The sequence below is a fragment of the Oratosquilla oratoria genome, chromosome 15 (genome assembly GCF_046742065.1).
Source record: "Oratosquilla oratoria isolate Oo_2021 chromosome 15, ASM4674206v1, whole genome shotgun sequence".
In the NCBI taxonomy this organism is placed as follows: Eukaryota; Metazoa; Arthropoda; class Malacostraca; order Stomatopoda; family Squillidae; genus Oratosquilla; species Oratosquilla oratoria.
Window position 1 is genome coordinate 68,811,723 of NC_134791.1, and position 22,045 is coordinate 68,833,767.

At 39.6% G+C, this 22,045-nt stretch overlaps 1 protein-coding gene across 4 annotated transcripts in view; it reads left to right on the plus strand.

The window, feature by feature from the left end:
* Nucleotides 1-22,045, plus strand: part of LOC143033496 (solute carrier organic anion transporter family member 4A1-like) — a gene marked incomplete at its 3' end in the record, with an annotated part of 128,009 nt that overhangs the window by 29,010 nt on the left and 76,954 nt on the right. The window contains 2 exon segments of one of the 4 annotated variants that reach the window (XM_076199002.1): nucleotides 3,485-3,895; nucleotides 4,274-4,458. In XM_076199002.1, coding sequence (XP_076055117.1) covers nucleotides 4,396-4,458 — 63 coding nt within the window. 4 annotated transcript variants of the gene reach the window in all.

The window sequence follows — 22,045 nt, forward strand, 5'->3', positions numbered from 1 at the left end:
AATACACAAATTCATATCTAAACATGGTAATTGGAAATCGAGAATACAGATTAAGTTGGAACTGTACATAAATTTGAGGCTAGGTATGATAAAAAATTAGAAAATAGAATATAGACCCAACAAGCATTGCTAATTTCCTGTAAACTGCAATTTGGTAAATACAGTTAAGTAAATACTATATAGCAGAACACCCACACACTCCAAGAAACGTCAAAATAACACCCAAATACCTATACCACACACTTCCTCCACAACCACCAGACACCAGCCTCCAGAAGCATATTCATAATCACTCACTGCTCTATCAACAAACTGAAAGACAATACATTGCTGTATGTTAGATTCCCTGATATCCATCCCTCTGAATCTCCTCTCCCTTGAAAGGACACTCCACCTGGCCAGACTGTTATATGGCCACCATCCATCCCTTCTAAAATACCAGAAGAGGCTGGATGACAGCATTGCAACTGCCCAGGATGTAACAATTCACCACATACTATACAACACATTATGAAAGACTGCATTGTACACACTGGCGCACACCAAAAATACAATATACACTCTTTATAGGATATGTGGAAAAACACCATCTTAGTAGTGGCATTCCTTAGGAAGACAGGACTGCTTGGCCAGACAGTCTAGGGAATGATGACAACAACAACAGCAACAACCACCATAGACAGTCAGACAAAACACATAATACATAATCTCAAGCACTCATCTGCCTGTGGCCCTGACAACATAAGTAACATCCACCTAAAACACATTGGACCACAAGGTATACACGCACTCACAAACATTGCAAACTACAGCTATTCACACAACACTATACCCGACATCTGGAAGCATGGTAAAATAATCACCATTCCAAAACCAAACAAAGACCCAACAATCCCAACATTGCACCGCCCAATCACACTTCCCTGCACCCCCTCTAAAGTCACACCACATATTCCCCTTGCTGACTCACAACACGGTTTTAGGCCACTACACTCCACAAACACACTTCTGATAAACCTCACACAAAGAATTTTAGATGGCATCAATTCAGATAGGCCCCACCACAGAACACTTCTTATAACATTAGACATTAGTAAACTTTTTGATGCTATATCCCACCACAATCTAACAAATAAAATATATAACACAGACATGCACAATAACACCAAAAAATGGCTGGCCAATTATCTGGCAGGTAGGAATGCTTATGTGTCATATAATGGCCAATCATCGCACATCAGAAACATTAAGAATGGAGTACCACAGGGCTCTGTTCTATCCCCCACACTCTTTAATCTATACATGCATGACATACCCACACCAGACACCTCAGAAATACAAATATCTTCCTACGCAGACGATATAACAATCACATGCACACATCGTAACACAGACAAAGCTGCAGAAATAATCCAGCCATACCTTGATACACTCAACACATGGTTCATCACAGACTCAAAATAGCTCCAACCAAATCTACAGCAACACTTCTCACCAACTGGACAAAAGAACACAAATACATACCTCATCTCTACATCAACAACACTCTAATACCACACAGACACACCAAAAATTCTTGGTGTAACATACGATACATCCATGTCTTTCAAACAACACATCACAAACATAAAAAACAAATGCACACCTAGACTTAACTCACTTAAGTCAATCACTGGAACAACATTTGTACAAAACAAAGAAACTAATACAACAATATACAAACAATGCATACGCTCAGTGATGAATTATGCGAGTCCTGCATGGGCTCCTAATCTCAGTGAGACACACCACAACACCCTTCAAATCATACAAAACAAAGCCCTAAAAACAATTATAGGCTGCACAAATACAACACCTACAGACCATTTACACCATGAAACAAAAGTCCTCAAAGTCAAGGACCACCTTGACATGAGAGGCACACAAACACTTGCCGCAGCCATCACAAACACATCACACCAGCTACACTACATAGCAGAACACCCACACACACCAAGAAACATTAAAACAACACCCAAAGACCTGTATCACACACAGATACTCTCTTCTCTTCCTCCACAACCACCAAATACCAGCCTCCGGAAACATATTCATAATCATATCACTCACCGCTCCATTAACACACTGAAAGACAATACATTGCTGCATGCCAGACCCCCTGATATCCACCCTTCTGAATCCTCTCTCCCACGAAAGGACGGAGTCCACCTGGCCAGACTGCGGTGCGGTCACCACCCAGCACTTCTAAGCTACCAGAAGAGGCTGGATGACCGCATTGTGAACAGCTGCCCAGGATGTAACATTTCACCCCATACCATACAACACATAATGGAAGACTGCATTATACACAATCATGCACGCAAACAATACAACATACACTCTATAAAGGATTTGTGGGAAAACCCAGTTTCAGCTGTGGCATTCCTTAGGGAGACGGGACTGCTCGGACAGACAGTCTAGGGAACGACAATAACAACAACAACCACCACCACCTTGTCATGGTGGGTCAGGGCTGAGTGTTCCTATGCCCTGATGAACAAGGCTAGATGGGGTGTTGGCCTCTGTTCTGCCCTACCTCAGGGGAGGACTACCCATGCTATCAAAGTCACCTGTGAGGTACCAGACAAAATGGTTTCCAGTGTTGGACTGCTAGTACGGGCCAACTGTGTTGACCATCCTGTATTGGATGATTGGGTGCCTGGGCTTGGATAAGTTGTGAGGGAAGGTCATAGCTCTATCATGGACAACATTCAAATCATGAGGAACCACTTTTTAAAATGAAAGGCCTCCATAGAGGCACTTTTTCTCCTCATAGTCCCAGTTGGCAGTTGCCCTTTGCCCCTGCACCCATTTAAATTTTCATATCTCTATGGATACTAATAAAAACTTCTGGTTCTTGAGGTATGTTCAACCAGGCCCTCAAGATGTCATCCTCTGGTTGTAATGGTTATACTTGTACTACACATGTCCATATTCCCTCTGCTGTTTATTCTTTTTCTCCTCTTTCCCCCTTTCTCATAATTTTTCTCTTCCTCATCATCCTCCTTTCCCCCTCCTCTTCCTTCTCATTCTTTTCTTCTTACTCATGAGTCTTTGCTTCCTCTTTCTCCACCTCATCTTCCTCATTTTCTTCATCTTCATATTCCATCCTCTGCACCTCCATCTTTCTCCAACTCTACGTCCTCTGCATTCTCATTTTCTTTATCCTCCTCCTCTGTATCCTCTCTTTATCCTTTTCCTCATCTTCCTCTTCCTCCTCTCCCTCCATCTCCACTTTCTTTGCATCTTCATCCCCCTTGTCTCACTCTTCCTATTCTCTTGCATTCTCTTCTTCATCCTCCTTGTCCTCCCCATCTTGTACACTCGCTACTATTTCTCTTCCTACTTGTCCTTGCGCTGCTCATGCTTCAGCTACCTTATCCATATGTGTTCTTTAGCTCCTTGCATGATTAGTTGGAATACACTAGTATTTTCTTGTTTGCAGAAAGTGACATCACTTGACATCAGAGCCACAAAGAAGACGGAGTTGGCCCTTCCCTCCTCCCCTTTCCTCCCACTAGGAAAGTAGATGACCTGGCTCCAGTCATTCCTCAAGCAACATTCCTCCATAGACCTGCTCCACTTCCATCTCCAACTTGATGTGGACACATCCAACTTCCACCTCCACTGCTTCCTTATGTTCTTTACGAACTTGTCTCTAAATACAGTAATACGTCTCCCCAGTGGTTTTCCTGCCACATTCACCAATACCATTGCCATCACCACCTCTCCAATATCCATGATATAGCAAAGTTCCCTTACCCCAGCCAGACTCATTTCCCTCATGACAATTTTACTTTATTCAACTGAGGAACTTGCTGTTGAAGAAGGCAATCATCATTCTACAAGTGCACAGGTGAATAACCTGAACAGATGCTCATTGCCTTTTGGGCATTGCAGTGATATTGTATAGATACACTTGAATACACTCCACCATCCCTCATACCTCTTCCCTTTCCTCCCTTCCCTCTCCCTATTTTTTCCTCCTCTCTTCCCTGTTTTACCCTCCTTTGCCCTTCCTTCTCCTTCTCAAATTTACCTCTTCCTCACTTCCTCCTCCCTCCTCCTTTCCTCCCTTTCCTCATTCCTCCATCCTGACCTCCCTCCTTACTATTATTCCCCCACCCATTTCCCTCCTCCCTCACCCTTTCCTCCTCCCTCTCCTCTTTCCTCCTTTTCACTTCCCTCCTCTCCCCTTTCCTTACCATTACTTTTCCTCTTTGTCCCCTCTCAGCTCCCTCTCCATTTCCCTTTTAGTGTCTCTCACCTTTGCATTCCATCCTATTCCTTACACCTTACTTTTATTCTTCCCTACTTCCTGCCCTAGTTTAGTAGGACGAACATCTTGGCGGCATCATGGGTGAAGTCATGCTAACCCCTTCAAGACTGCAGGAGATCGACGGCCTCCCAGCCTTCAGGGTAAGTAGACAGTTAAGGTTCCCATGGGGCATGATCAGAAAAGGTGAGGTTCACCTGGGCCTTGTCCTTCCCCTCAGTCCCATCAGAATTGTAGCATTGAATTGTTCACATATGCACAATATAGTACAGGGAATGAATTTGAAAATGAAAATGAGTCTCTAGTTATACTTTACCATGGAAGTGAAATTCTTACAGTGTGGAAACTATTTAGACTTAATTTTCTCACATAAGGCTAGATTGCATGATCTGGACAAAAACTTGAGCAATAAAAGGAAACAAATCTGGCTCAGAAAACAGATTGATAAATTGAGAAGGGAAAATTAAACATTGAAAAACTAGAGGAAAAAGAGGATAGCCCAATAACAAATGAGGATAGAGATAACCTTTAAAGAGATCATAGAGCAATATGAAAGAGCCTAGAAGAAGAAATAGTCAAGGTTATAAAAAAAAGATAATCTCTTGTCAGAATTGTTGTACACAAGTGTAGATGTGTCATAATATTTGGATCCCAATAAGAATACAACACCTCATGGAAGTTACACCAAGAACAAGAAATGCAAATGATTAGGGAAGTTACAGTATTCTTCCCCCCCCACCAAGTCTTCCCACTTGAATTGTAAGAGGTGACAAAAACAGGACTGGGATTAGGACTAGGCATTTTTCTCCCTGTAGCCCCACAGGGGACATTCCTAAAAAAAAGTAAAGGCATAAGAGGGTCTAGGAGTTTTCCCACCAGTACCCTAAGGTTTGGGTCTTTTAATGTGCATGGATGTGGTACAGATGAGTGTAAAAGGGAAGAGATAGGCAATATGTTTGTGAGAAGAAAGATGGATGTGTTGGCTTTGAGTGAAACTAAGTTGAGAGAACACACAAGAACACAAGAATAAAGGAGACTGCAAGAGACCGTAAGGCCCACACTAGGCAGCTCCGTATTCATCACCACCTGTCATCCCCATCCATAAAGTTGTCTAATCGTTTTTTAAAACAACTGATAGTTTCAGCACTCACTATATAGTTACCAAGTTTATTCCATTCATCGACCACCCTATTAGTAAACCAATTCTTGCCTATTTCCTTCTTAAATCTAAATTTGTCCAGTTTATACCCATTACTGCAAGTCCTGCCCTGTCGTTTTATTATGATGACCTTGTTTGCATCACTCTTGTTATAACCTTTGATCCACTTGAACACTTCCATTAGATCACCCTGCACTCTGCGTCTTTCCAAAGAGTGTAAGTTTAGGTGCCTAAGCCTCTCTTCATAAGGCAAATTTCTGAGTCTATGTATCATTTTGGTCATTCTTCTCTGTACTGATTCTAGTGAATTTATGTCCATTCTGTAGGACGGAGACCAAAACTGTACTGCATAGTCAAGGAAGGGCAAGTGTGAGTTTGGGAGTGTAGTTGGGAGGTTCTCAGGAGTGAAGAGAGGACAAGGGAGAGAAGGGATGGCTATACTAGATAGGTAAATGTGTAGTGGAGGGAATGAGGTTTCTTCAAGATAAATGTAGATGAAGGTAAAACTGGGAAGGGAGATGTGGGTTTTTGTAAGTGCATATGGCCCTGGTAGCGAGAAGAGTGTAGAAGAAAAGGAGGCTTTTTGGATAGATTTAAATGAGTGCATAGAGGGATTAGGGAGAAACATCAATGTAGTGGTATTGGGAGGCCTTAATGCCAAGGTAGGAAATGAACCAATAGACGGAGTGGTTGAGAAGTGTGGAGTTCCAGGAAAGAATCATAATGGAGAGTTGATGGTGGAGATGTCTAGAGAGTTGATGATAGCAAATACATTGTTTAGGAAGAAAGTCAAGCATAAGTACATGTGCGAGAGAGTGGTAGATAGAGCATTAATGGACTATGTACCGTATTTTTCGGTGTATGACCCGCGGCTTTTTGCCTCAGAAAAGGGCCAAATTTCGGGGGTGCGGGTGATATAAAGGTGCGGGTCATCTGTGGATTCTGGTTAGAAATTGCCCTCTTACGCAGTGAAAAAAAAAAAAAAAATGAACGATTAGTTTAGCTGGGTGCCCTCTCGGATCGGGGATTTGCGGGGGGGGGGGGGGACCGACCGGATTCGTCGTATGAAAGTTGATTAAAGTCATAATACAGCGCGTACGATCGAGACAAACGACAAAGAGAAGGTAGGATTTGTCTTACCCGCTTTACATGCTCTTGTGTCGCGATCAAACAAACAAGCGGGCGGCCATTTTCGCAATTACAAATTACAAACTGTACCCGATTCCTTAATGCTAAATTTGTGCATTACATGTGGGTCGTTCAAGCATGGAAGAAAATTAAAGAATCGACTATTCAGAACGGTTTCCGTAAATCAGAAACGTGCCATTCTGCAATGTTCGATGCATGCTACGACTCTGAAAAGGAATCGGACGAAACCGAAATCGAAATGGAAACGGATGAGGTCACTGCATTAGAATTGGCCGATTTATACCACAACCTCTTCCATGACGATACAGAGGATGAGGAATTCGATGGCTTCGTGAGCGATGATACGCCTTCATAAACATTGACTGTCGTCTGTGATCACTATTTTTTTTGTAATAACGATGTGCTCCATTGACTCTGTTCATAACAGTTCAGTAATGTGCTCTATTATTGTTCTATTCTATTGAAAACTAACCATTGGAAATTATTTGGTTTAAAAATTAATTACCAGTGTTTGTATGGCATTTATAAACCAATTGATTAATTACTGGTAAACAATCAAACAGGGTTTTATGGCATTATTTACACAAATTTATTAAAGGTCAGATATCAACAGATATACCATTCACTAAAAATCATCGAAAAAGTACTTTTTAAAAGCATACAAATAAAGTTTTTACCTATTACAGAAGAATTTATTCAGAAAATTCATTTTTAATTGCGCCTCGCATACCACTTTTCCGAAGTCTAGATATTCAGAATAACAATATTGTTTGTTTGGCAACTGTGACGTCACGAACGCGGAATTCCCCAAACCTTTCCCGAAGCGCACGGGCGGAATGTTTCGAATAGCAGACGACGCAATGAAATGAAGACAAAACTGATTTTTGCCAAATTTGATAAGATGTAGATGGTGGAATTATATAGAATACTATCAGTATGTTTTTCTATGTAAATTAAACTGTAAATACAAAAAGTTATTGAAGTCTTGATTTCTGACCTTTAAAGGTCAGATATCAAGACTTCAATAACTTTTTGTATTTACAGTTTAATGTACATAAAAAAAAAACATTCTGACAGTATTCTATATAATTCCACCATCTACATCTTATCAAATTTGGCAAAAATCAGTTTTGTCTTCATTTCATTGCGTCGTCTGCTATTCGAAACATTCCGCCCGTGCGCTTCGGGAAAGGTTCGGGGAATTCCGCGTTCGTGACGTCACAGTTGCCAAACAAACAATATTGTTATTCTGAATAACTAGACTTCGGAAAAGTGGTATGCGAGGCGCAATTGAAAATGAATTTTCTGAATAAATTCCTCTGTAATAGGTAAAAACTTTATTTGTATGCTTTTAAAAAGTACTTTTTCGAGCAATATGATGATTTTTAGCGAATGGTATATCTGTTGATATCTGACCTTTAAGGTTCTTTGTAATATATATATATATATATATATATATATATATATATATATATATATATATATATATAAGTGCAATAAAATATATTGAAATTAATTTGTTGGTTATTCTTCATCTTCATCACAATCAGATCATGAATCGCAATGCCGCGTCTTCGACCCATCCCAAAGGCATCGTAAGATCAGTTGCACATTTTAGGGATCACCCCTCTTTCATCGAAGCTACCACTACATCTAGTGGCAGCTTTAGAAACCAAATTGTGATGAATCCTGAAAAGCAAGATATCACCAAGAAACCTGCTATATCGGAAAACATTTTTTTTTTTTTTATAAATCACATAAGCATTGATGAGACAGAAAATTTAGAAAGCCTCAGCTTTGAAATTACTTTGATCACCACGTCAACGGCCGGCCGTAACAACAACCGCCGTGAGCTGTGCCTGTGGCCACCCATGGATGGGTCGGATCTACACTGCCGCGCACGCCATATGACTGCGGGTCATACAGCGGTGCGGGTCTTGTGTGGATTTGCACTAAGGTGTAAGGGGGTGCGGGTCATATAACGGTGCGGGCTATAGTCCGAAAAATACGGTAGTATCATCAGAAATTTGTATTGGAAGCAAAGAGCAGCGGTGAGGGTATGGGAAGGAAGAACAGAATTTCAAGCTATAAAGAAGGGAGTGCGTCAAGGCTGTGTTATGTCCAGATTTATTTAATTTATATGGGGAGATGATCCTTAGGGAATTAGAAGGAATGGAAGGGATTAAAATTGGAGGATTTAATATAAATCATATCAGATATGCTGATGACACAGTATTGGTGGCTGACTCAGAAGATAAACTGCAACATCTATTGAATGTAACCGTAAGAGCTAGTGAGGAGAAAGGTTTAAATGTAAATATGGAGAAAACTAAAATACTAGTGGCCAGTAAAACAGATCCACCAAGAGTGCAAGTACAAATAGCAGGGAGAAGAATAGAACAAGTAACCAAATTTTCGTACCTGGGAAGCATATTGACAGAAGATTGTAGATGTGAAAAGGAAATAAAATCAAGGATAGCGATAGCTAAAAGCACGTTTCAGAAAATTTAAGGGGTTTTAACAAACAAGAAAATGTCTACAGATATAAGGAGAAGAACAGTTAAAACATTTATATGGTCAACACTATTATATGGTTCAGAAGCGTGGACAATCAGCAAAAAATTGCAGGAAAACTTAGAAGCAGCAGAAATGTGGATATGGAGACGAGTATTAAGAGTACCATGGACAGCGAAGAAAACAAATGAAGAAGTATTGAGAGAAATGGAGACAGACAGAGAATTGATGACAACAATAAGGAAAAGACAGTTGCGATTCTTAGGACATATAATGAGGAAGGAAGGGTTGGAAGAGGTGGTGATGACGGGAATGGTGGAGGGAAGGAGAGCAAGAGGAAAGCAGAGGGAGAAGTATATGGACGGGCTGATGAGGTCGACGGGAAAACAACTCAAACCAGCACAGATGTTACAAGTAACTAGGGACCGTGAACGGTGGCGCTCCATGGTTGCCGAAGTCCAAGAGGGGCACGACGGTAAGGTAAGTGGTAAATAGGAGTATAGTTGGAAGAGTTAAGGATGTACATGTTCTAAGGGGAGAGAGTGGGGGGATATCAGATCATTTTCTGGTGGAAGGTAAGTTGAGAGTGGAGGATAGATGGAGAAAGAGGAAAAGGACAAAAGGTAGGGAGGTGCTTAGAGTGAACTGCTTAAATAAGAAAGAAAAGGAGGAGTACAAGAAGCTGAGAGAAAAGTGGGAGGTAGTGAAGGATAGAGTAGAACTAGGAGTGGAGGAGGAATGGGAATGGTTCGAGGAGAGAGTCATAATGTCTGGAAAGATGGTGTGTGAAACAGGGAGGACAGGAGGAAATAGAAGGAAGGGTAGTGAGTGGTGGGATGAGGAAGCAAAGAAGGTTGTAGAAGAGAAAAACAAGCTCACAGATTGGTTACAAAATAGGATGAGGGAATCATATGAGAGGTACAAAGAAAAGAGAAGAGAAGTAAAGCATAAGATAAAGGAGGCAAAGAGGAGAGCAGATATGAAATGGGATAAGAGTATGACAGAAAATTTTGAAAGTAATAAAAAGATATTTTGGAAAGAAATTGAAAGGAAGAGGAGGTGAATCAAGTTAAGAAAAGGTAAAAGGTGCAGATGGAGAGATGTTAATGGAAGAGAAGGCAGTAAGAGGAAGATGGAGAGTATTTTAGGGAGTTGCTAAATGTGAAGGAGGATAGGGAGGGAAAGGTAGTTGCAGTGGGAAGCTCTAAGAAAATTACCATGATGAGTGAGGAAAATGGAGAAATAAGGAAAGACGAAGTGAAGTCAGCTGTTATGATGAGAGCAGGTAAGGCACCTGGGCTGGATGGATGTCATGCAGAATGTGTGAACAAAAGATGTGCAGTGATGGTGGACTGGCTGGTGAAGTTGTTTAATGTGTAAGAGAGGGTCGAGTGCCGGAGGACTGGAGGAGTGCCTGTATATTTCCACTTTACAAAGGAAAAGGGGAGAAGTGTGAGTGTAGTTGTTTGAGAGGGATTAGCTTGTTAAGTGTAGTTGGGAAGGCTTATGGGAGAGTCTTGATTGAGAGGATTAGGAGAGGAACAGAGAGAGGAATTGGTGAGGAACAGTGTGGGTTTAGAACAGGTAGGGATTATGTAGATCAGGTTTTTGTGGTAAGACATATGTGAAAAAGCTATAGGATAAGGTAAGGAATTTTTTTTTTTTTTTTTGTGTGTGTGTGTGTTTATGGATTTGGAAGAGGCTTATGACAGGGTAGACAGGAAGGCATTGGGGGAGATATTGCAGATATATGGGATAGGAGGAAAGCCTTTAGGAGCTGTCAAGAGTTTTTACAAGAGTAGTAGAGCCTGTGTCACGATTAGAAATGGAGAGAGTGAGTGGTTTGAGGTAAAGATGGGACTTCGTCAGGGATGTGTTATGTCACCCTGGATGTTCAATTTATACATGGATGGGGTGGGCAAGAAGTAAATGCAAGGATAGTGTGTCAAGGATTTGAGGTGGTTAAAGAAAATGGAGAAAAGTGGGAGATAAGCCAGGATTAGAGGGATTGAGGAAGCTAGTGACAGAGTTTGGGAAGGTGTGCAAAAGAAGGAAGTTGAAGATAAATGTGGGTAAATGTAAGTTGATGGGATGTACAAAGGGAGGAAGTGGCAGCAGACTGGAAGTGAGTATTAAGGGAGAGAGACTGGAGGAAGTGGGTATTTTTAGATACTTGGGCGTGAATGTGGCAGGAAAGGGAGTTCAGGTGGAGGTAAAATGTAGTTTGAGAGAAGCAAGTAAATGCCTTGGTGGATTAAAAAGTGTAATGAGAAATAGACATTTGGGAATGGATGCTAAAAGGAGATTGTATGAAGGAGTGATTATGCCAACAGCACTGTATGGGGCAGAAACATGGAACATATGAGAGGAAGAGAGAAGGAGTTTGAGTGTGTTTGAGATGTCTGAAAAGTATGACAGGGGTTACTAGGGAGGATAGAGTGAGAAATGAAGAGGAGAACAGGGGTGGAAAGGGAGTTGGGAGATAGGGTTGATGAAAGAGTATTGGGATGGTTTGGACACATGGAAAGAATGAGTGAAAAAAGACTAGTAAAAGAGGTGTGGAAAGCAGATGTGGAAGGAGTGAACAAGAGGGGGCAACCTAGGATGAGATGGATGGAAAGAGGGGAATGTCTGTTGAGGAAAGATGGGAGAGGACAGAAGATGGGTGAATGGAGAATGGTTGTATATGGATGATGTGATGCATGAGGTGGAATGGGTTGGGGATGGGGAGCAAGGGAGCATGTGTGAGAAATAATTTGATGCAGCCTGAAGGGATTTCTCCCCCATCTTCTTTTCTGCATGAGGGGACGGAAAGAGGGTGTCGCCAAATTAATGAAGCAGCCTTGCTGTGTATGTGCTGTCTTGTGACACTGCTTCTGACCCAGGGGGATGAGATACAGGGATGACCCATCATCCAGGAGGTGCCAAGAGGGAGGGAAGATGGTTGAGTGGAGTGTGATAGGGAGTGTTTTTTTTTTATGCCTTTGTTTTTTGGCTACCTCCCTTATAATGGGGAAAAAAAGCTATTGGTATATGTAACTCTAGGGAAGGATTTGGATGTAACAAACCAGATTGATTGTATGTATAGGTTAGGCAAATATAAGAGAAACTGCACATCCCCCCCCCAAAAATCTAGATACAGTTTGGGAACAATAGATACACCTGGAGAAGAGACAAGAAGATAAAAAGGAGTGGAGTAATGTTTGTGTTGAGAAATGAAATAAGGTGGAAGAAGCAAATCCGAGTGAAGGGAAGGCTGAAGCCATCTACCTAAAGATTAGTACTAAAAGGCACAATAAAAGTGATTTCATGGTGGCATATGTTACCCCCAAGACAAGAGCTTGGAATGAAACTGAATATCAAGAAATAATGGATACAATAATTTTTCTAAAGAAAAATATTGAACAAAGTAGCAACAGAGTCCTTAGAGATTTTAATTGTGGTGATGTCAACTGGGAGGAATGGGAAGCAAGGCACAAAGGAGATTCCTATGAAAATATCCTGTTGAGTATAGCAATAGAGAACACAATGACCCAGTGGGTAAAGGAAGTGACACAGGTAAGAGATGACACTCCCAAAAGGTTAGAGCTGTTACTAACCAAAGAGCCAGACATCATCAGCTCCTTGAACTACATTTGCCCAATAGGAAAAAGTGACCATGTTACAATCCGAATTTCAACTGGAGTATGAGGAAATAGAGCCAAGGAATGAATCACACAGGCAAGAGAGACTCAATTTTAAGAAACCAGATTACTTAGGGTTGAAAATTTTCTTGAAATTCATGAATATCACAGGAATGAAGAGAAAATGGGATTTTTTTTTTTACATTTACAATGAACAAATATGTGCCAAATAATAGAAAAAGGAAGAAGCAAAAACAGGACTGGTGTTTGGTCCCATGCCTCCTCCTTCTCTTTAGTATATTTCTTTCAAAGCTTCAGTCACGAGATATTAAAGTTTCTTGATGGGGTGAATTAAACTGAAATATCTATTTCTTATCTTCTTTCTTCTTAGTAAATACACTTGGTTCAATCTACACCAGAGGATTCCCGCTTGGGATCCTTGTACATCCCACCAAGCCAAGTCTGCTCCAACATCACAATTTAATTAATCCAATAACTTTGTTACAAATAAGTGCCACCCTTTAAGGGCATGACTTTACCTCCATGCACCAATAATTTCTCTCCACCCTTTCCTCCAATCAGAAAGGCTGTTATACTGTCTCAAGCACTCTGTTGCAAGCTGAATGTGGCTTAAATGTTTACAATTCGTCATCACTTTTATCGATACCCTAGCCTATGTTTACAAAACCCCAGACAGCAAGCGAGAATATGCAACTCTGCACTTCCTATTGGCCATTGTTTCAAAACATCCAAGTCATAAAATTTGCATATCTTTTCACCTACCCCTCTATCTACTTAAAGGTTTACCTCTATCTACCGGCCTCTTACAACTGGTTTAACAGAAAGTGTAAGGTTGTGAAAAAGGCCAGGGATGTGGCTTGGGGAAAATGGAAAAAGAAAGAATTTGCAGGCAGGAAGAAACCAATTTTGAAGGATGTGTAGTAGATATATGTAAAGATGAACCAAAACTGTTTTACAGGTTTATAAATGGTAAATTGAGACAGAGGGAAGTAATCACTAAGATAATAGTGGGTGGTGAGGTCTTTGAAGAGGTCTCGGCTTAGGAAGAATTAATGAATGAAAGTTTCCAATCGGTTTTCAGAAAAGAGCACTTTTTTTTTTTTTTTTGTATAAAATGTGTGTATTTACCTAGTTGTACCTAGTTGTATTTTACGGGAAGGGGAGCTATGCTCGTGGGGTCCCGTCTTCATTTCTCATTTTATCTAAACAATTTTTAAATTCATGTATTGTTTTTGCACACACCACTTTCTCATCTAACTTGTTCCAACTGTCTATTACTCTGTGTGGAAAGCTGTTCTTTTTCAAATCTCTTCTATAGCTGTCTTTTTTTATTTTCTTTCCGTGTCCTCTTGTATTTCTGTCATCCCATTTTATCAGATTCTCTCTATCCGTAATTTCTATGCCTTTCATGATTCTGTAAATAGCTATCAAATCTCCTCTCTCTCTTCTTTGCTCTAGTGTCTGTAGTTCAAGTTTTTGTAGTCTCTCTTCATATGATAGTTTTGAGAGTGTTGGTGCCAGTTTTGTAATTGCTCTTTGTATTCTTTCAAGTTTTTTTATACATTTTTTTGTACTTGGTGACCATATTGTTGCTGCATATTCTAATCTTGGTCTTATCAGGGTGATTAGGATTTTCCTCACCATTTCTTCATCCAGGTATGTAAATGCCACTTTGATTGTTCTTATTAAATTATAAGTTTCTCCAAAAATCTTATATGTTTTTCAGGTGACATATTATTCATAACAATGACTCCCAGGTCCTTCTCATTTTCTACTTTTTTTATTCCCTCTTCTCCCAAATTATATGATCCTGTTATTCTGTTTTTGCTTTTTCCAAATTCCATTATACTACACTTTTTTGTATTACAAAGGATTACAAAGGCAAAGCATGCCGACAGGAGACCTTTTGATCCATATCTAGGTCGGATGCAAAAAAAAAATATACACATATACATACACATATATATATTAATAATAAATTAAAACTATAACAATGTAAATAACCCACTTCTTACTCCATTCCTGTACTTTATTTAGATCTCTCTGTAGTGATTCATAATCTTCTTCAGTTTTCACTCTTTTCAGTAGTTTTGCATCGTCTGCAAAGAAGCTCATATAGCTTTCAATTCCTTAATCCATATCATTAATATATATAGCAAACATTATTGGGGCCAGGACTGTTCCCTGCGGGACACCGCTTATTACTTCATTCCATTTTGAGTGCTGGTTTCTTATCACTACTCTCATTTTTCTTTCTTGCAAAAAGTCTTCCATCCAATTTAGTAATTTACCTTGTATTCCTCCTTCAGATTCTAGTTTCTTAAGCAACTTCTTATGTGGTACTTTGTCAAAAGCTTTTTTTAGGTCTAGATGTGTGTGTATATATATATATATATATATATATATATATATATTTAGCAGTTATAAATGTAGAAGTGAGGTATTTGCCTAAATGTAGTATACAGAAAAGGAGCAACATTCGGATCCAGTTGCCTATTCTCTAATTTTCTAGCATACCTAGACTCAAATTCATGTAAGATTCTAATTTAACCTATACATTTGATTCCCAATTATCATATTTAGATTTGAACTCGTGTATTATTTGAGCTAGGGCTATATCACCTAAGCTATTCCACATATATATGTATGTGGAAAACTATTTCTTCACATCTTTTTGACATGTGGTCTTTTTTTATTTACTTCCATGACCTCTTAAAGCCCTCCCATCTTTAACCTCTTCACTCCTGGGCACATCGTATGTCTGTCAGCATTAGCTGCCTGACGTGCGATGTTGCGTCATAATAATCGCATTATAAAAAATAAAGTCAGTGCTCAATCGTCCGTTCTCTTTCACCCGTGTATTTTGATAGCCATAGAAAACTGATGAAGCCAGTTTAGAGAGAATGAAAATTATGTAGGTATGACTACAATAAATATAATCAAGATGGTGACTTCGGCATCAGCAAGTACCCACTTGCTCCTCATGCCTCCTACATAGGCGGCACCATATGGAAGTGGTTAATCATATCTCTTCTATCAATGTGTGACCTGAAGATTGTAATCGTGTCACCTTTCTCTTCAATCTTTCAAAGTTGGTAGGCACAGTACTTTCAATCTTTCCTCGTATGGTTTATCTGCCAGTGTCACCCCACTGTCACCCCCGTCTCCTCTGTAATTCTCTAGTTCTTGCAATTGGTTCTTAAGGCCCCTTGCCTTTTTCCTTCTGTAGCTTTAGGGGTGAATAAAAATGAGGGTGTATTTTAAAGATGCTTCTTGGTCTTGGTATGTACACCCCGAGAGTCCCACTCGGAACCCTCTACATTACGTCAAGCCACCTTCGTTCTGACATCACTCTTTCATTCATCCAATAGTCTTTTACTTCTCAAACAAGTGCCACACCTTAAGGGTGTGACTTTTCCTCTCTGCGCCAATAATTTTCTCCTCCACCTTTTTCTCCAATCAGAGAGGCTGTTATACTGTTTCAAACGATACCAAACGTAAAATCGAAAAAACGTAAAACGAATGAATGTAAGTAGAGGAGCATCTGTATTGCAAAACACCAGGCGACAGTCTCCTTCAACCTGCAACTCAGCATTTTGTTATATATATATATATATATATATATATATATATATATATATATATATATATATAAGGTGCGAGTCTGACTCAGCTATTCCCTGTCGCCTGTCGGCCGTTGTTTTCATAACAACTGATCTTGGATTAGCATTTGTTCTCCATCTACCTACTTTTCTACTTTCATCTATACTTCCATCTACTGGCCTCTTACAGCCAGGCTGTGGACAAGTTTGGTTGCTGCCCTTTGTATTCTCTCAATCTTCCTTATCCCTTTGACTGCCCAATGCGCATTTTTGCGAAAATTAAAAGTCTCTTGACAGCCCTAACTCGCAAAAATGCACCGCAAGCCAAAAAACGTTTTAAATATCGCGCCATGCTCCCAACACCTTATACAAACGAGAGATCAAGTTTACAATCGGTTAGGTGCTGCCATCTCTTACCAGCTGGACGAACTAATAGCCCTTATCTACGCGGTAATATCAGCTGATGGAATGTAAACATTTGCGAGCGAATGGATTATAATCGGCATTTAAACCTGCATAAAAGGCCGAATATATGATTCATAGCTAAGTTTTGTCATTCATATGTTGAGTAGTTGTTTTACAATCACTAAGAAATAGGAAATATAATGATTTTTTCCACAAATAATAGCGTATGGTAATTCTCTTCTGTAGCAGCTGCAGACGACTGAAAAATATTTTGATCGATCGTATATATATTCTCAATAAACGTTTTAGCCTTAAAATATTCTAGTTACAATACTTCCAGTGATAGAAAATTATGATAGGCTAGATGTGATATGGTAAAATGTGTGAATAATCGTTTTATTGATAGAAAATTTAGGTACCCTAAGAAATCAATTTTTACATAATTTTTTTTTTTCAGGACCAACTTATGTCTCTATATCACTGTTTCTATAACATATGGTCATTATCTACCTTACTGAGTATTACTGGCATACAAAAGAATGACTTTTGTATTTTTTTTTTTTTTAGATTCCCCAAAATTTTCATTTTTCAGAAAAAAAAATACTCATAATAAATATATGAATTATCTCAGAAAGCTAATATTGATATATTTGGATTGGGAATGGTGTCCACAACATCAGAATATTATGCAAAAGATGGAAATAGACACTTCATATATTATGGGTAAAATGCAATTTTTCGGAAACATAAATCCTCCCAGCATCGGGCAGCCAAAGGGTTATATCCTTCACTCTGTGTAGGGACCATACTACCGACACCTATTTCAGACTTGGATGTATCAGGATTTCGATGAGTTTTTTTCATCATCTCTTCATCCATATAATAGAGTACAGTGAGACCTCTCATTAACAGATGTTAATTAGCTGCGTTTGTGGTGTTTTCGGTGTTTTGGAGTGGTTTTTGGGTGGCATAGTGATTGCACGCACTAAACAACAGCACCAGAAACATAGCGAAAACACGGCAAACACAGCTAATTAACGTCCATTAATGAGAGGTCTCACTGTACCACCTTAATCTTCTGCAATAGTCCATATATCTCAAACAATCCTTCTGAATTTTTTATAGAACAAAAAAGAAAGAAAGAATAGGACCAATTAAAAATGATGAAAATGTCATGATAGAATCGGAGGAAAAAATGAGTGAGGAGTTTAACAATTATTTTCTATCGGTGTTGTTACGGGCGGGCTGGTATGTGAAGAGACGTTACGTATAACGTCTAAGTGCTTAAGAACCAGCTCACTTCTAGAAGCCACTGTAGGACTGAACTATCTGGTCAGGGCCTAGATAATTCGTAAGACTAGAAGTAAAGGTAACAAAGAAGATTCCAGGAAAGGAATATTAAACTAGCGATAAAACTAGTAAACGAAATTATTAATATGGAAAATATTTACAGGCAATCAACACAAAAGAGAATGGGCAGTAGGGTCAATGGGACCGTTACACGATTATAAGAATATGGAAATTATCGTTCAAATAAGACACACAAGATACGTATACAATATGGTACTATCTAAGTACAAAGAGATCAGGAACATGCATCAGAATAAGTAATAAGTACAAATATAAGTATAAGTAATGCAATGTATATCAGACACGTAATGTAGGCAAAAAGGGTGATCACTTCACACCAATCGTCTCATGAGTCTAAACTTCCAGTTTTTATCAAGAGATAAGATATGCGAGAAAATGACGAGGAGTGAGCGATTTCCACCGCTTATATACCATTGGACCGGAAGCGGGATACTTCCGGGTGAGTGTGCGAGTGAGTGAAAGGGGGGGAGGAGGGTAAGTTAACACACGTCAACATGGGTAGTTTTAGGACCCTCGACTCGCTTGAACAATCTATTCATTTAGTAACTGTCAAATCTGTGCGCTCCGAACTATTCAGGATATCGCTTGTCTGTTTGTTCTACAAGAGTGCGCACCTTTCTCCGCACGTAGGCAAGATTACATATAGTGGACGGGCGTTACTGCTTAACATTGTTACAATACATACATAGACAAGAAATATGAACATAGTTATGTAATACAAAGGAACACAATTCTATAACATAATTACACATATGACGTAATATCTAATATTACGTTACACCTCCACCGTTTGGGAAAGCTTTTCACTTTCTGTTGAAAAGCTATGTTCTAGAAAGGACGTCGGCTAAAACATTAAAGACGCCTTTTATATGATGAATTGTTAGATTAAAGGGTTGGAGAAATAAACTCCAACGTGTAAGTCTCGGATTCTTGTTTTTCATAGTCTGTAGGAACTTTAAGGAGTTGTGATCCGAATATACTTGAATGGTAGTTGAGGAAACCAGGTAGACTTCGAAGTGGATAAGGGCCTGGACCAAAGCGAGCGTCTCCTTCTCAATTGTTGAGTAGTTCTTCTGCGCAGGGGACAGCTTCTTGCTGTAGTAGGCGATAGCGTGAAGCACTTCATTGTGTTCTTGCAAGAGGGCGGCACCGATACCGGTGTCGCTGGCGTCGACTTGCAGAAGAAAGGGTCGTTGGAAATCGGGTGCCCTTAGAACTGGTGCGTTAGTGAGAAGGGACTTCAGGTTTTTGAAGGCCGTCTCACAGGTAGGTGTCCACACGAAGTCGTGGTCTTTTCTCAACAGGTCAGTCAATGGTTCTGCTACATCTTGTTTCTCAGATAAGTGTCCTACTTTTATCTGAAGATTTTGTAGTATCTGAGAGTTTTCCAAGGGAATCTCAGGAGGATTAGGCAGGTTATCAGGAGGCTCTTCCGATTCTATTGTGGTAGAGCTGCAAATTGGAATTGGATCTCTGAAATGATAAGGTTTTAAGGTATTTATGTGACAGAGACGGGAACTATTTCTTCTGTCTGGAGTTTTGATTATGTAGTTGAGATCACTGGCTCTGGACAAGACTTCATAGGGTCCTTTGTATTTAGCCTGCAATGGATCTCCTGGTATGGGAAGATAAAGTAACACTTGATCTCCTGGAGAGAAAGTTCTAAGTTTAGAATTTTTATCATACCGACCTTTCATTACTCGTTGAGCATTTGCCAAGTTCTCTCTTGCCAACTTCCAAGCTTCTAACAACTTCTCGGTGACCTGGGACACATATTTCAAAGAAGGAACAGGTGGTTCTTCTTTCATCCATTGTTCATGAAGTATCTTTAGGGGACCATGGACTTCATGACCGAAGACTAATTCTGACGGGCTGAATCCAAGGCTTTCTTGAATTGTTGTTCGGGTGGCGAACAACAAAAAGGGGAGTCCGTCTTCCCAATTTCGAGTGTTCTCAGCACAGAAGATTCTTAACATTGTCTTGAGCGTTTGGTGAAAGCGCTCTAGAGCACCTTGTGATTGAGGATGATAGGCGGAGGAAGTTACATGATTTATACCTAGTGTTACAAGAGTTTCTCTAAACTTGTTGGAAAGAAAATTACTTCCTTGATCACTTTGAATGTTCTTGGGAAATCCTACCATAGTGAAATATTTCAACATTTCTCTGATTATGTTTTGAGCTTTAATGTTTTTCAAAGGAATTGCTTCTGGAAAACGAGTGCTCATGCACATGATTGTGAGAATGTACTGATTTCCTTTACTTGAAGGAGGTAAAGGTCCTACACAGTCAATAAGAATTTTTTAAATGGCTCTTCCATTACAGGAATGGGATGGAGTTGAGCTTCTACAATTTTCTGGTTGGGCTTACCTACAAGTTGACATGTATGACATGTTTTACAATATTGGGCAACATCTTTGACAACCGTGGGCCAATGGAAATGTTGGGTTATGTTGAACAAGGTCTTTCTTACCCCTAAGTGACCTGCTGAGGGAGTATCATGAGCCAATCTTAGAACATTATTCCTGAAACCAAGAGGGAGGACTATTTGATTCCTTACTTGCCATGGCTGGTCAGCGGTTGCGGTGGATGCTCTCCATTTTCGCATTAGGACTCCGTTTTCTATATAGAAACCTCGTGACATATTTTCAACTTCTTCTGGAGAAGAAACAATCTCGTACAAATTTTTAAGAGAAGGATCTGACTTCTGTTCTTTGATTAATTCTGCTCTAGATAGAGAAACTGGTGAAGAAGAAGATGGGTCAGTTTGGGAGAATAGGGATTCTAAATTATAGGTCTCCTCTTCAGATTTCTTGTACTGAGATCTGGTTACAGCACAAGCGGGAAACAACTGTAAGTTATCTGAAGGTTCTACTGAGGTCTTAGGGTTATTTGTTATTAAGGGAGAAATGACTTTGCTTCCAGCGATGTCATTGGCCAACAATAAGGATATTCCTACTATGGGAAGAGAGTCTACTACTGCTACTTTAACCATTCCGGTTGTTAAATCAGACCGCAAGAAAACATTATGTAATGGACATTTTACAATTCCTCCAACTCCTTCTATCAATATATCATAACCTGTATATGACTCACCCAGATTCTGCAAGACAGAATTTAAAATCAGACTTTGCTTTGCTCCTGTGTCTCGGAGTATGGAAATAGGATATTGTTGTGAACTACTATGAGATATAGTTCCTGAAGATACAAATGGTTTGAAACAAGGATCATGATCTGATGAGGGGGGTTCTACATTACTTGACAATACCGGCTTCTTTGGTAGTTTATCCTGAATAGAGGATTTTGAATCATCTGATTTTATATTACTTACAAGAGTTGGTGTCTTATTGGCGAATGAGGGTGTCAGTCTCTTTCTGCAATTAGAAATGTGATGGCCAACCTGTTTACAATATGAACAAGTTACAGGGGGATTAGTCTTAAACCTTTCCATTCTTTGCCAAGGTTGGTTTGGAGGATATTGATTGAAATCAGACCTGTAACTGAAATGTGATGGTCTAGACTGATTTTCAAAGTGTTTCTTTGGGGACCAAGGATCAGAGTATTTTGTTGAATCTGGAATATATGACTTTGACTTTTGGGATTCCATTTGTCTTGACTTAGGTTTATGATTTAGTGTGAACTCATCAGCCAATACAGCAGCTTTAGTTAAAGTTTCGGGAACATGATCATCTATAAAAATCCTAAGATCTGTCTCTAAGGTATTCTTAAACTGCTCCAACAAAATCAACTGTTTAAGTCTATCTAAGGTGTCTGTTTCACTAGCCAAACACCACCTATTGAATAACCTCTCTTGTTGAGCCGCATATTCTACGTATGTTAACTGAGGTGTCTTCCTATAATTACGGAATTTCTGTCTATAGGCCTCTGG